Source organism: Rattus norvegicus, chromosome 2 (genome assembly GCF_021556685.1).
Source record: "Rattus norvegicus strain SHRSP/BbbUtx chromosome 2, alternate assembly SHRSP_T2T, whole genome shotgun sequence".
NCBI classification, from domain to species: Eukaryota; Metazoa; Chordata; class Mammalia; order Rodentia; family Muridae; genus Rattus; species Rattus norvegicus.
The window spans coordinates 172,010,764-172,023,691 of NC_141535.1; the positions used below are offsets into that span (position 1 = coordinate 172,010,764).

A 12,928-nucleotide genomic window follows, 5' to 3' on the forward strand; every position below is an offset into this window, starting at 1 on the left:
ATTTCCAGGTTTGCAAACAATCTTTAGGACTTTTGCAGGAGAAATAGCTGAAAGGTTGATGAGTTATTTGTGCTAAAACTTGCTTATAAAAGTAATTTAAATGACAGACTTTTAAGTGTTTATTTTGAAAACTGTGGAAGATAAAGTTACTTGAGGCTCTTTGTCGTCACACGGGGTTGGAATTCTTGCATGATTGAAATACCTGTAATTACAACGCCATTTTTGTCATAGCTGACTTAAAGGTATAGCTATATTAGTCACTAGCTGAATTCTTGGTGAGCAGCTGTGTAAGGCCAGTTTAACAGCTGGGGTAGCCCGGCGTGGAGCATGCGAATTCAACTTAGTCACGAAGTAAAGTGTGTTGTAGACACAGAGGACGTCATCAGGGCACTGATGAGACACTTGGAAAACTTAATCTGAACGTGGGACTTCAGGTTATAATCTCGAATAGTTCCTTAAATGCCTGGTAAAAGAGTGGGAATTTTGTTTTGAAGTAAATAGTTCATAGACACAAATATAGGATTTAATTTCAAAGCCTACATTTAAAAATACAGCTGTCATCTGTCTATACACTTTGTATGTCATTGCCTGAGTCATTATGGTGGACAGGAGAAGAAAATAAAAATATATAATTTATTGTAGTGTTAATTTCTTGAATTTCATCTTTTGGTCCATTTTTAAAACCTTTCATTAAATCTATATCTTCTTTCCAGTTAAAATATTTTCAACTACACTATCTAACACATTGTCACAGTTTTTAAAGAGTATACACTACCAAGTTGAAGCAGTGAGTTTTGTTTACATGTATTCTATTTTAAAGCTCCTAAAGATCACATTCACTCATTTATTTATTTATTTATTCATATTTATATGAGGAGGGGGCATACGCATGAAGGTCATAGGACAACCTTTAAGAGTTGCTTCTTTCCTACCATCCCGGTTCTAGGGATCAAACCCAGGTCGTCAGGTTTGGCAGCAAGCACCTTTCTGTACTAAACCATGTTGTGGGCCTTGGATATTTTTTGTAAGCTTTACTAACTTGTGATAAGAGAAGGCTCACTAAACTGATAATCCAGCATTGTGAGACATGTGCACAAGACTAATAAAGCTACAGCATGCACTCCAGAGTACAGAATCTTCCCTCGCAGTGTCCCATACTCCTGCTGCGGGAATCAAGTGTGGAGTAAGCAGCCAGCCTAGGGTTTCCCAGCTCATGGTGGCACTGAACCTAGAATCTCAAGTTTACCTCATGTTCTACGTGTGCTGTGCCGTTGGCCCTTCCTAATACTATGACCCTTTAATATAGTTCCCTGTGCTGCCGTGACTCCCAAATGGGAATAAAATTATTCCCATTGCTACTTAGCAGCTATAATTTTGCTACTGTTACAAATCCTAATGGCAATCTGTGATGGTCTTAGGCGACCCCTGTGAGTTTGTGAATTTGTAGAATATACTATACACTCTGTTCTGTTTCAGAAGCCAAGCTACTGTCTGCTCATGTTGTTAGTGGATACGGTCTGTCCTTTGTGCTTAGATGTGGAAACATACCAGGGAAGATCATTAGGATATCACAGTATTGCTAGTACACTAGTAATGGTGGGATGCCCTAGTAACTGTAACTGGGAATTGTGAGCTTATTGACAAGCACTCTGAGCATTTGAATGTTGTGTCAAATTTCTTTAGAAATCACTTTGAACTCCCCACCCCCTCACTCCCACCCCTGCTTTTAGTTTTTCAAGACATGGTTTCACTGTGTTAGCTCTGGCTATCTTGGAACACACTCTGTAGACCAGGCTGGCCTGCAACTCAAACAGATCCTCCTGCTTCTGCCTCCCATGTGCTGGGATTAAAGATGTGTGTCACTATTGCCCGGCCTGGACTTTAAATTTTATATAACAGTTCTTCCATTTGACTTCATTTCATGAATACTAAAGGTATAGGGGCTACAGCACATAGTTACATTTTAATTTTATGCTGAACTGTTTTTTTCTACAGTTGAAATATTATTAATACAAGCAGACGATTTATTGGTTCGTGTCTGTTGCCTGCTTGTTTCAGTTTCTCCATTTTCATTCATAAATTTCTTATTGGACAGTAGTTTGAGAGTCCCATCTCTTTGGCACTAGGCTATGAAAGATGGAAAATTGATTCAGCACAGGTTGACAGTACTATGTTCTGTATTGGAAAAGTAGTCTGATTTATTTCACTTTAGTAGTGCTATTAATTTTAAGTATCTATAATGTCCTGTTTCACCAAGAACACGGTGGTATTGATAAGAGTGGCTTAAGTTCACAGAAGCATTGAATAGTACTGAGATCCAGTAGCATGTGTTAGTACTTTTCTCATTGGAAGAAAATGTGAAAACTTATTATCAGTTTCTTAAGGCTGGTGCCTTGCATGTATAAGCCGAGGCAAGAGGATCCTTGGAGAGAAGATTGCTTGAGTCCTGGAATTTGAGGCTCGCCTGGGCAGTGTTAAGAAACCAGCTTCCTGTGTTACTGTACGCTGTCCACCATGCCCTTCATGGATTGTGGTTTTCTTGTGTACTTAAGCTGGCTCCAGCTTACTGTCAGAGGTTGTGATGCTGTACACTGTCCAGGTTGGCTGTCCTTCGTTGATCAGGGGTTTCTTGTGTATTTGATGTCAGTGGCTGTGATTCTCTACCCTGTCCAGGCTGTCCTTCGTTGATCAGGGGTTTCTTGTGTATTTGAAGGTTTGACATTTTTCACATTTCCATTCTAGATTGACAACATGGCTTCAGAAATAAGAGTTCCACGAAGAACAAACACTTCGAAGTTAGCTTGCGTTGATCACCACTAAAGAGCTGTCCTTCTAAGACTTGGCTGGACACTGAGTTTAGTGTTAGGTTTGCTAGAGCCGCAGTACTCCACACTGTCCAGCTGAGGGCAGCTACTTACCAACTTAAAAGAGCTGGTGCTTCTGAAAATGTAGGTTCTGATACACAACAGAGCTCACTTTCTCTCCTGTGTTTTCTATTGTCATAAATAATCATGGGAATACAGGCAGCTCCTTTTTCCTTCATAATAGTTGTTTAGTTCTTTAGGAACTAAGGGAGACAACTTTATGTTCACGTAAAGTTTTTCCCTGTGCCAGCTTCTTTAAACTCCCATCTTCCTTCCCCACTTGCATCAGACTTTAAAGATCCCATAGACTGACTGGATCTGGGACTCTAGATCTTAAAAGGACGCACTTTTGAACAGTGTGGCTCTACAGGTCTTTGAAGCTTTTAAGTGTAAATGTGAGTGTAGACAGTGTTTATTGTGCTGTCTAATTAATCGGTGGGCTAAGTAAAAGTTAAATTGTAACTGACCTGTTTGGTATGTTTTTTATTCAAAGTGAATGCTAATCTCCCAGAATATACTGTCCTCTTTCATTTTTGTTTTTGTTTAAGCACTGAAGTATCATTTAGTTTTAAATCCTATCTTCTCTGTATCTGAAAGAAATTAGAAATGCTAGTTGTTTTCAGAGATTATCACTGAAATAACATTGTTTTAAGAATAAAGATCTCGGGGTTGGGGATTTAGCTCAGTGGTAGAGCGCTTGCCTAGCAAGCACAAGGCCCTGGGTTCGGTCCCCAGCTCCGAAAAAGAGAAAAAAAAAAGAATAAAGATCTCAATCTGTATAAAATTATATTGTGATATTAGCAAAATAGATAGTGATTATATCTGGAGATAGATACATTAGCAAAAGGGCTAAGGAGACATAATTCTAAGGGTTGGGACTACATGAACAAAACATCAGTCTTCCTCCAGAGAGTAAAGTGAGCGTCAAAGAACAGGCACAGACTGGGAGATGATAGCGTTTCTTCTGCAGGGTCTGGGGAGGCTGGTGGGACATAGACACGTTTCTTCTATCACTTGTAAACCCCCCTAGCCATAATAGTTTATAGATTTCCAGTGTCCTTATACTGTCTTTTCTCTGTCCTAACCCTGGATCTTTGTTGGGGACTAATGTTGTGCACTTACTGTCATGCATTTTGTAGAGCATGTCCTTGTTTAGAAGTGACATGTGACTGTGATCATGTGCCCTTCACAGATTATTTTATAAGAAAATAAGTGTATGTGTGTACCTGTATGTGGATGTATTTGGGTGTCTGTGCTATGTCCTCCCATGCAGAAGACAGAGGAAGACACTGGATGTCCTGTGTAGTCACCCCTTGCCTTATTTCCTTGAGATATAAGGCAGTCTCTTGGAGCTAGGGTAGAGGCTAGCAATCCCCAGGGATCTTCCTATCTCAGTTCCCTGCACAACAGTTACAGACTCACGGGGCCACACCCAGCTTTTTTGTGGGTGGTTACAAAGCTTCATACTCCAGTCCTCAGGTTTGAGCAGCAAGAACTCTGACGTTATCTAAGCCGTCTCCATTCCTGGGGTTAAGGACTGTTGTTGTATTCTATTATCATTTATCTTTTACACTATCACTGTAGTTGAACACACATAACATAAAAAGTAATGTTTTTACCTTCTCCATGTATATTCAGTGGCATTAAGTATACTCAGAATATTGCATAACAATTACCACTTTCCCTCTCTAGAACTCTCCCTTTCCCCCCCTGAAACTCTGTAGCAGTTAAATATACTCATCTCCACACCTTTGGGGACCACCCTTGTGCTTTCTGTCTGTGAACTGAACTGTCTCCACACACTGCATAAGTATTTGACTATATGTGGAGTTATGTGACGCCTGTCTCTTTGTAATGTGTGTGTTTCACTTAATGTGATAGCCTCAACCTTCAGTGATGTGTCAAGACTGGAATTGTCTTCTTGAAGGCAAAAACAGCATTCAGCTGTGTGTGTATAGCACTTTGCCTACTTGGGTTATTTCCATGTGATTGTTGAGAATAATGCTGCCACAATCATGGTACCTCTGGTCAAGTTCCTGCTTCTAAATCGCGTGAGTGTGTCCAGAAGTGGAAATGCTGAGTGACCTGTTGACTTTGTGTAAAGGTTTGTGGAGCTGTCATACCACTTTCCAGAGCAGTTACAGTGTTTCCATTGTATTGGGGCTTCCCTTTGTACTGCCACTGAGTTTGCATTTTAAACCACATTTCAAATTTGATATTAGAGAGAAAGACCTGGTTTAAGAACATAACGTCAGGATCGGGCTAGGAATATTTCTCATGTACAAACTGTCTTTTCTTTTCATTAGTCTGCTTATAGAGTAAGATTGATCATTCCACAGTGGGAGGGGTTGTGGGAAGAAGCCAGACAAGGTGGTTTTTTACCCTTAATCCTAGCACTTGCGAGTTAGAGGCAGGAAGATCACCAGTTCAAGGTCATTCCTGGCTGCAAGATAGAGGTCAGCCTAAGTGGTCAGTTAAGGAAATATTTGAGATTATGCTGCAGCTGATAGCTTGGTAACACTTTTAGGTAGAGTCTTCGCCTCCATAGTTTACATTGGGCATTAGGGAGCTGTTGAAAGTTCTTTAAAAGTAGATATTATCCCCTGGTCCTTCTCCGTGTTTTAGGAAGGGTACTGACAGATGTGTTGGAGGAATTAAGCACTAAGAATGTGCTCCATCCAACATGTCAGCTACCTCTGTGTCAGGGCCCTCGATAACGTGCACACACTGCCGTGGGTTCCTTAGAGCATGTTTGTGTTGAGAAGTGAATGCAACTGCGATCGCTGCCTATCATAATTTATTTTATAAATAATAAACAGTTTATGTGCCTCAGTCAGTCATGTGGCTATTATAATAGAATCAGGGACTGTTTGAGAATTACAGAGAAACTGAGATTGATAATCTCTAGTAAGATGATTCAAGGTTATTAATAGCGACAGAGAGGTGGGGTATGTTTACTGTCTTGGTAAGCGTGAGATAAAGAATAGTCTGCAAGGAAAGGGGAAAAGCACCCCGACAGACACTTGGAAAGAGCACCCACGGATACGGATGAGGTTGGACAAGCATGTTGTTTTTAACATGCATAAACACTCCTTAACTTTGAATCAACTCAAAGCATTCTTCAGACACTTACGGTGACATTTGAGAAAGGAAGATTTAAGAGAAGATAGAGTGTTGTGTGTTTTGAATTTTGTAGAACTCTTCACTTTCTAGGGGCACCTTGGCTGTTTAGTTGGAGTAATCCCAGGACCCTGCAGCCCAGCCGGCCCCATTCCTGTCTGCACTGCTCCCTTGCTGTGGGAGCTCACCAGCTGTTTGACTGGCAGGAGCAGGAGCGCTCACTTCAGGAGTTTATAATTCCTGGCTATTCTAGGACAGTTTGCACTTCACCAAGCCTCAGACAGGTCAGGACACTCGCAAAGAGAAGGTTGGAAGACAAAAGCAGCAGCAGGCCTTGGGTTCTCAGCCTTTTAAAACTACTGTAATTTTTTCAGTTTGGTGGTGAGTGTTTTAGTAATGTGCCTGTATTACATGTAGAGAGTGTTCACGAACCACGAGGAGTCTAAAATGTCAAAACCTGGAAAAGCTCCTGTGAACCATGACTTGGTTCCTGTTGATCTTAAAAGTGCAAAAGAGCCTCTGCCTCATCAGACTGTGATGAAGATATTTAGCATTAGCATCATTGCCCAGGGCCTGCCCTTTTGTCGGAGACGGGTAAGTCTGACATTTGAAAGCATGAACGTTTCTTTTAAGTGCTGTTTCTCTTCCGGTGAAGCACTGCTTCAGATCTCCTGTGTGTGTTTGTGAGGAAAGCTAGCAGTGCGTTGTGTAGCCAGGGAAAACTTGCACAGCAAGAGCGTTAGCGATGATCTGGAGCCTGACAGGGGTACCCACTCCACCTTTTGGTCTTGTCTGTTTTTCTTGAGATTAGAATCCTGTATACTTATCTCAAACTGGTAAATGTGAGAAAGATACCTCTTGAAATAGCTGATAAATATTAGGATCTCAATTTTGTGGCTTTTATTTTGGTGGAAAGCCAAAGCTGCCATTGGTATTCGCCTCGCATGTGGGAAATGCAGCATCTAGTGCTCTGAGATAGTTTATATGCAGCCATCCTGAACTAACTTTACAGAACTAGTGTTAATGTACAGTCAGCGTCAGAGCCAAGGGTGTTTTCAGTATGACTCACCGAAGCTGTGGTATTAGCAATTTGTGTTTCTTCACACTTAGCTGGTGCTGCCATTTTGAATTATTTGATAGTGATGTATTTATAGATATGAAATACGTTTATGATCCTGAACACAGTAGGCCCAAACACACAAGTGTGTCTGCGAGTCTGTGTGCCTATGCTGTCTGTCTGTCTGACTGTCTGTCTGTTTCTTTGAAAATAAACAAGAACTTGTTTGATCAGTGTTGTCTGTGTCTTGTAACTCTTACAGTTACTTTGTTTTAGCAGAAGGGGACAAGGAGAATAGTCCATAACAGGAGAAAACTAGTTTTGTCTATATACAGAGACATTTACTGGGACTTAAGTAAGCTTTGCAACTTCTGTCTAATTAGCTTAGTTCCTTTTGAGTGATTTCAACTTCTATCTGAAGTAAGTGGCAGCCATGTTGGAAGATTAAGTTAAAACAATGTCTTTTAAATTTTGAAACTAGGACCCAAAATGCTCTCTTGTCCTGTTTCTTCTCTTCTTCCTCTTCTACTTGTTCTGTCTTCATGGTTTCCTTGTCTTTCACCTGAACGTTTGAAAACTGCTGTGATGTGAGATCACTGCTCGCATTTGAGATTTTACAAGAGGCCTCTGACAGCTGTAGTGCCATTCGTAAAAGAAGTGATTAATTTACTCCTTCTGTAAAAGAAAATACCAACACAAATAAGTTTAAAAGACAAAAATTAGCAAACATAAAAACATGAGGCCTTTTTTACATTAAACAATTAAAGTATTAATAACCAAGTTAATTTTGTTCTCTTATTTATCTTGTTCTTATTTTGTAACGAACTTCTGGACTTTGTGTATTTGTTTAGAAACTACATAGATGCTGACCCTGTAGGAAGAATAAAGAGGACCTTGAGGTCCCGGCACATTTTCTGATGTCACTGCTCTGATTTTCCTAGGTTACTATGCTCAGTTATAGCCGTGCAGCTGCAATGCCAGGGTAAAACTAAGTACGGAAGTAAAAGTTGTGCTAAAAATTAGAAGTAAAGAACATGGCTAAAGATTTGAAACAGTCTTTTAATCACTACGTCCAGGTTCTGTTTTATTAAAACAGCGTTGACTGTGGCATGACTCATTGCCTCTGACTCCCAGAAACGTCAGAGTTAGGAGACCTTCTCTTTCCTCATTTGGTTACCTTAAATGGATTTTCATTGTTAGTTTAGTAGGACAGATATTTTAAGTGTTTATGAGAGAATTCGCCTGAAATGCCGTACAGTTCAATCATATCTTATGCCACATATTTTGGAGAGCATCATACGTTTCCCATAGGTGCTGACTCAGTTGGTGTTTATGGGGATAATGTTTTGAAGAAAATCAAAAACATAACAGTATTAAATTTGTGGGAAATTCTTTATAATCCTAATTATAGCTACAGTTTTAACTTTCAGCTTTTTTTTTTTTTTTAAAGAAAATGTTTATCACCGAAGTATCACAACTATGTGGGTAGTCTAATTTATCAATTTTTCTAGACTCTCACCTAAAGTGTGTGAGCATTTAAGTGTTTTTGTGACAGTAAATAAATAACAAACTGCTGCTAATCAGCCGCTATTGAGTTAAAATACTTGAGCATTGAGGAGCCTATCAGCTAGAGTATTGGTAAAACTCAGCTCTGAAGGGTGCTGGCTCCGTTGTTAACAGTGCAGACTGCTTTCGTAAAAGTGGCCGCAGGTTTGGTCCCCATTGCATCAGATGGCTTGCAGCCTACCTGTAGTTCCCCACTGGTACCCTCTACTAGACTTCACAAGCACCTGCATTCACATTCAGAGATTCCCCCTACACACACTCACACACACTCACACTCACACACACACTCACACACTCACACACACACTCACACACACACTCACACACACACTCACACACTCACTCACACACACTCACACACACTCACACTCTCACCCACACTCACACACTCACACACACTCACACACACACACACTTTACACACACACACACAAATGAAGTAATCTTAAAAGATAAGCTCTATAGGTAATTCTTAATATCAAGGAGGTTTTGGGATTTAACTTGTAATTTTAAGAAGCTCTGATTGTCCTTTAGGAGAACAGAAATATTGCATGAGTTGCTTTATTTTCCTTGAAACTGGAATGCTTTTTAATTATAGTAGTAACATCAGTAACACTCTAAAATTCCAGTTTCATTATTTTTCTACATTCCTGGGCATATCTAAAACAAGAATGCAGAATTGATTTTTCTTTTTATAGAGAAATATTGGTGGTTCTTACAGCTAGTATATTAGAAGAAAACCAGACTTACAGTTAATATCTTAGAATGTATAATTCTCACTTATTTGCTCATTTCAGTTTTGGAACACTCAAGAATCTAGACTATTCTTGTAGAATTACTCTTACGTGTTACTATTTTGATATGCAGCTGTTGGTTTAGATCAGATTCTTAAACATCTGGTTGTGCTCAGCATGGAAGACTGAGTAGGGTGGAGCTTGGGAGACAGGCAGTGACTGTGGGAAGGACTCAGATCCTTTTCTGTTGTTCATTTGTGTTTGTTTTGAAAGTCTCACTGTGTAGTTGAGGCTGGCCTTGAACTATAAATTCTTCTGTTGCACCTTCCTAGTACCAGGCCTTTGGCGTGTGTGCCACCATGTTTGATTTTAAAGAGCCCCACATGTAGCCTAAGTACTGCGAGACTGGATTGATTGGTTGATTGATTGATTGATTGATTTTGAACCATTTGGTCCTTAGTGACTTAAATGTGAGCTGAAAACTGTAAATCAAGAAGTTTCTCTAGTTAGTCGACCAGGGAACAGGTAAGCTCTCCCATTTTTCATGGTGAATCTGAGCAGTGATCTTACCCTCTGTCCTTACTACCGTCTCTGTGGTCTGCAAACACCTTTTCCTGACATGTTTGGCACTCTTCAACTACTGTGATAATTAGGCTTGGAAGATAAGTCTGGGAGCATATTATGTTAAAATTTATTTCTCTGAGGGAAAAATACTTAAAGTTTCAAAACATCAACTAACAAGTAAATTTTTGCAGAACAGTCATTTGTAATCTTAAAATGTCTTGTGTAATCACCTTCAAGATTTTTAACGTAAGCCACACATTACAGGACAGTTTCACTCATTCAAATCTTGAAATGTCTATGTCACTGGCTGAATTGTTCTTTGTTGCCTTGTTAGCCAGGGATCAACCTAATCGGCCGAGGTCAGCTGGCAGCCATTGAGACAGGTCTCCCTTTCGCTGGCGCCCTGTCCTTCCTGTCCACGGCCTCAGTCAGTGCTTTGGACAAGGACAAAGTGACACAGCACCACTTCAGCAGCATTGTTTAGGGTTTGGATTTTTTCTTAATTATTGTGCCATTAATAGAGACAAAGCCATATTCTAATGGTTAGCATTCTTCCAGACATAAGCTGATGGGTTGTTTTGTATGTGTAGACCAGTTAGTCTAGGCTGTATGTAATTTTAATCTTGTTCTTTTAGTAGACTTTAGATCAGCCAGCTAATTTTTCAGAAAAGGTCTGTCATAATTATTAAGAAAATGTATTGGGCTTCTGTTTGTTTATTTTTTGTTTTTAGGAAGAATGTCTTTAATGATCCCCTGTGTAGTAAAATCTTCATATGTATAGAGATTTTTCGTGTTACTAAAAACTATACCACAATCTTGAGGGCCTTACTTGGTAAAAGCAAAAGTATAAATTACTACCATTCTGAAATTAGAAATGTAATATCTCCCCCAAATTATCTGAATTGAATAGCTTAGGTAGTAAATTTTATTTTCCATTAATAACTTACATCTCAAAAATAGAGCATGCTTATTATATGCAAAATAAGAGATTCTCTTTACAATCTCCTAAATTGTCAGTAATTCTCCTGCTCAGAAACAACCAAAACAGTAATTTTAAATATTTAATTTTTTAATGCAAAATTGGCAGTTAGACCCATTCTTAATGTATGCCTGTGTGTCTCTGAGACCGTGAGTGCTGGCAAGTGTCTAATCTGCCACATGAATGTGCCATGATTCTTTTACGAGTGTTAATTTGAATAGTGACATGCTTTGACTATGTGTATATAAAAATGTTTTAATCTTACTATGCACAGATTTGAGGATGTAGAATTACTTGGTAAAGAATTAACTTTATTCTGTTCTTAGTGGATAGTAGTGAGTCATTTTCCAGAAAATTGTACCAATTTTAAAATACCACAGGGCTCAACCTTACTATAAAATATACAGATAATCCCAAGCCTGCTTATTCTTACGTAAACATTTATGGACATTGTTTAGGTGATGTGTGTTCCCATGTTTCCATTAAGTACATATCATCATACTCCATGAAGAGGACATGAAAATAAATCCCAAATTATTTGTTCGTAGAGATCATTGTGGAAAAGGACCTTCGCCAGAGACTCGTCATCTGTATTGTGTCCAACTGTGTGGATTTTCTACTCCTGTAGCTGTGTTTCTGTGTCCTTGTTCAAATAGATTGTCCACATGTGTGACTTTAAGAATGTATTTCTGATTCAACATTGTCTGGTCATTGCTGGTCTTCTGATGGATGTCTTGGTTTTTATGTCACATTATACTCTTACACTCCTGGATTTTAGTGAGATATTTTTACAGTATTAATGGCGGCCTCTCCCAAAGTGTACTGCTATTAATAATCTCCACTAGAGAGGCCTTCTCATGCTAGCAGCAGCAGCTGCCAGAGACACTTGCCTGTTTCTTACCAGTGTTACTCAGGTCACATCTGTCATAGCTTTGCCCATTAGACACTTTCTAGGCTTACCCTTCTTCCCTCTCTCTGTTGAGTTCCATTCTTGCCAGGATTAACTTTTGATCACAGTTTGAGCAAGTCTTCTTGCTTGGTTGCCTTGGTTGCCAACCACAATTCAGCTGAATTCAACCAGAACCTTCTGCTGAATGTATAAACATACATGAGTATCTCTTTAGCAGGGGTAACATTTTAACACACATCAACCCCTTTGTGTTACCTGTGGATCTTTGTCTCCATGTTCTTCAAGACCTCACAGTGGAGTCTGCCTGGCTGGCTCACCTTCCTCCAGGCGCCGTGCTTCTTTCTGCCTTAGTGGTCCTCACTGTCACACCTTAGTGTACATGTTCTACCATTGCCCTTGGCCTGGTTTGGGCTGCTGAGTGGTGCCGTGTGACACTTTGTAGAAACACTTGGTGGCTTCAGTTAGACTGTCAACTCTTAGACCACAGCTGACTCCAGCACTTTTTATGCTGCAAGTGATACGTAGGAGAAAACTAGTATACATATTTGCATAACTGGTTTGTTGAAATAGTTGTTAAAGTTGGAAATTTCTTCTAGGAGTTTTTGTACCCTTAGAGCATGGCATGTTTTTGTTTACTGTGTTTTAAAATGAATATGCAGCTGTGATTTTGAATATTTCATTTTCTAAATTTAACCAAACTTAGATACAGTTTGACACTTAATTTTAAAAGTAATTACTACTTACCAATTTTGAAAGTGAAGGCGAAACAAATACGCAGTGTAGTCGTTTAGGAGGCATGGGGGCTTGAAAATGTCAAGAAAAGGCTAAAAGAGAAAAAGCCTATTACTTGGAAGACGAAGGAGATCGGTATTGTGGTAGGAGCGTTGCTTACCATGTAACACCATGCAGTTTAAAGTCCTGCCAGTCTTTTCCTTCCTGAGCACTTTGTACACACATGAGCATATAGAGTAGAAATCACGGGTTTCCTGGGAAACTATAGTCTCTAACATGCAACGCTCTGGCTATAAATAGAAGCTCCTATACAGGGCTATGCAAAAAATTAAAACAAATAAACAAACAAAACCCTACATCCTTTTAAGCATCTTCCGTCTGCTGTAAAACTTAAAGCCTTTG

General features: G+C 39.5%; 1 protein-coding gene across 18 annotated transcripts in view; it reads left to right on the plus strand.

The window, feature by feature from the left end:
* Fbxw7 (F-box and WD repeat domain containing 7) overlaps window positions 1-12,928 on the plus strand; it is a 161,571-nt gene that overhangs the window by 101,331 nt on the left and 47,312 nt on the right. The window contains exon 1 of one of the 18 annotated variants that reach the window (XM_087613453.1): window positions 6,263-6,578. Coding sequence (XP_087469579.1) covers window positions 6,432-6,578 — 147 coding nt within the window. The 5' untranslated portion in view covers window positions 6,263-6,431. 18 annotated transcript variants of the gene reach the window in all.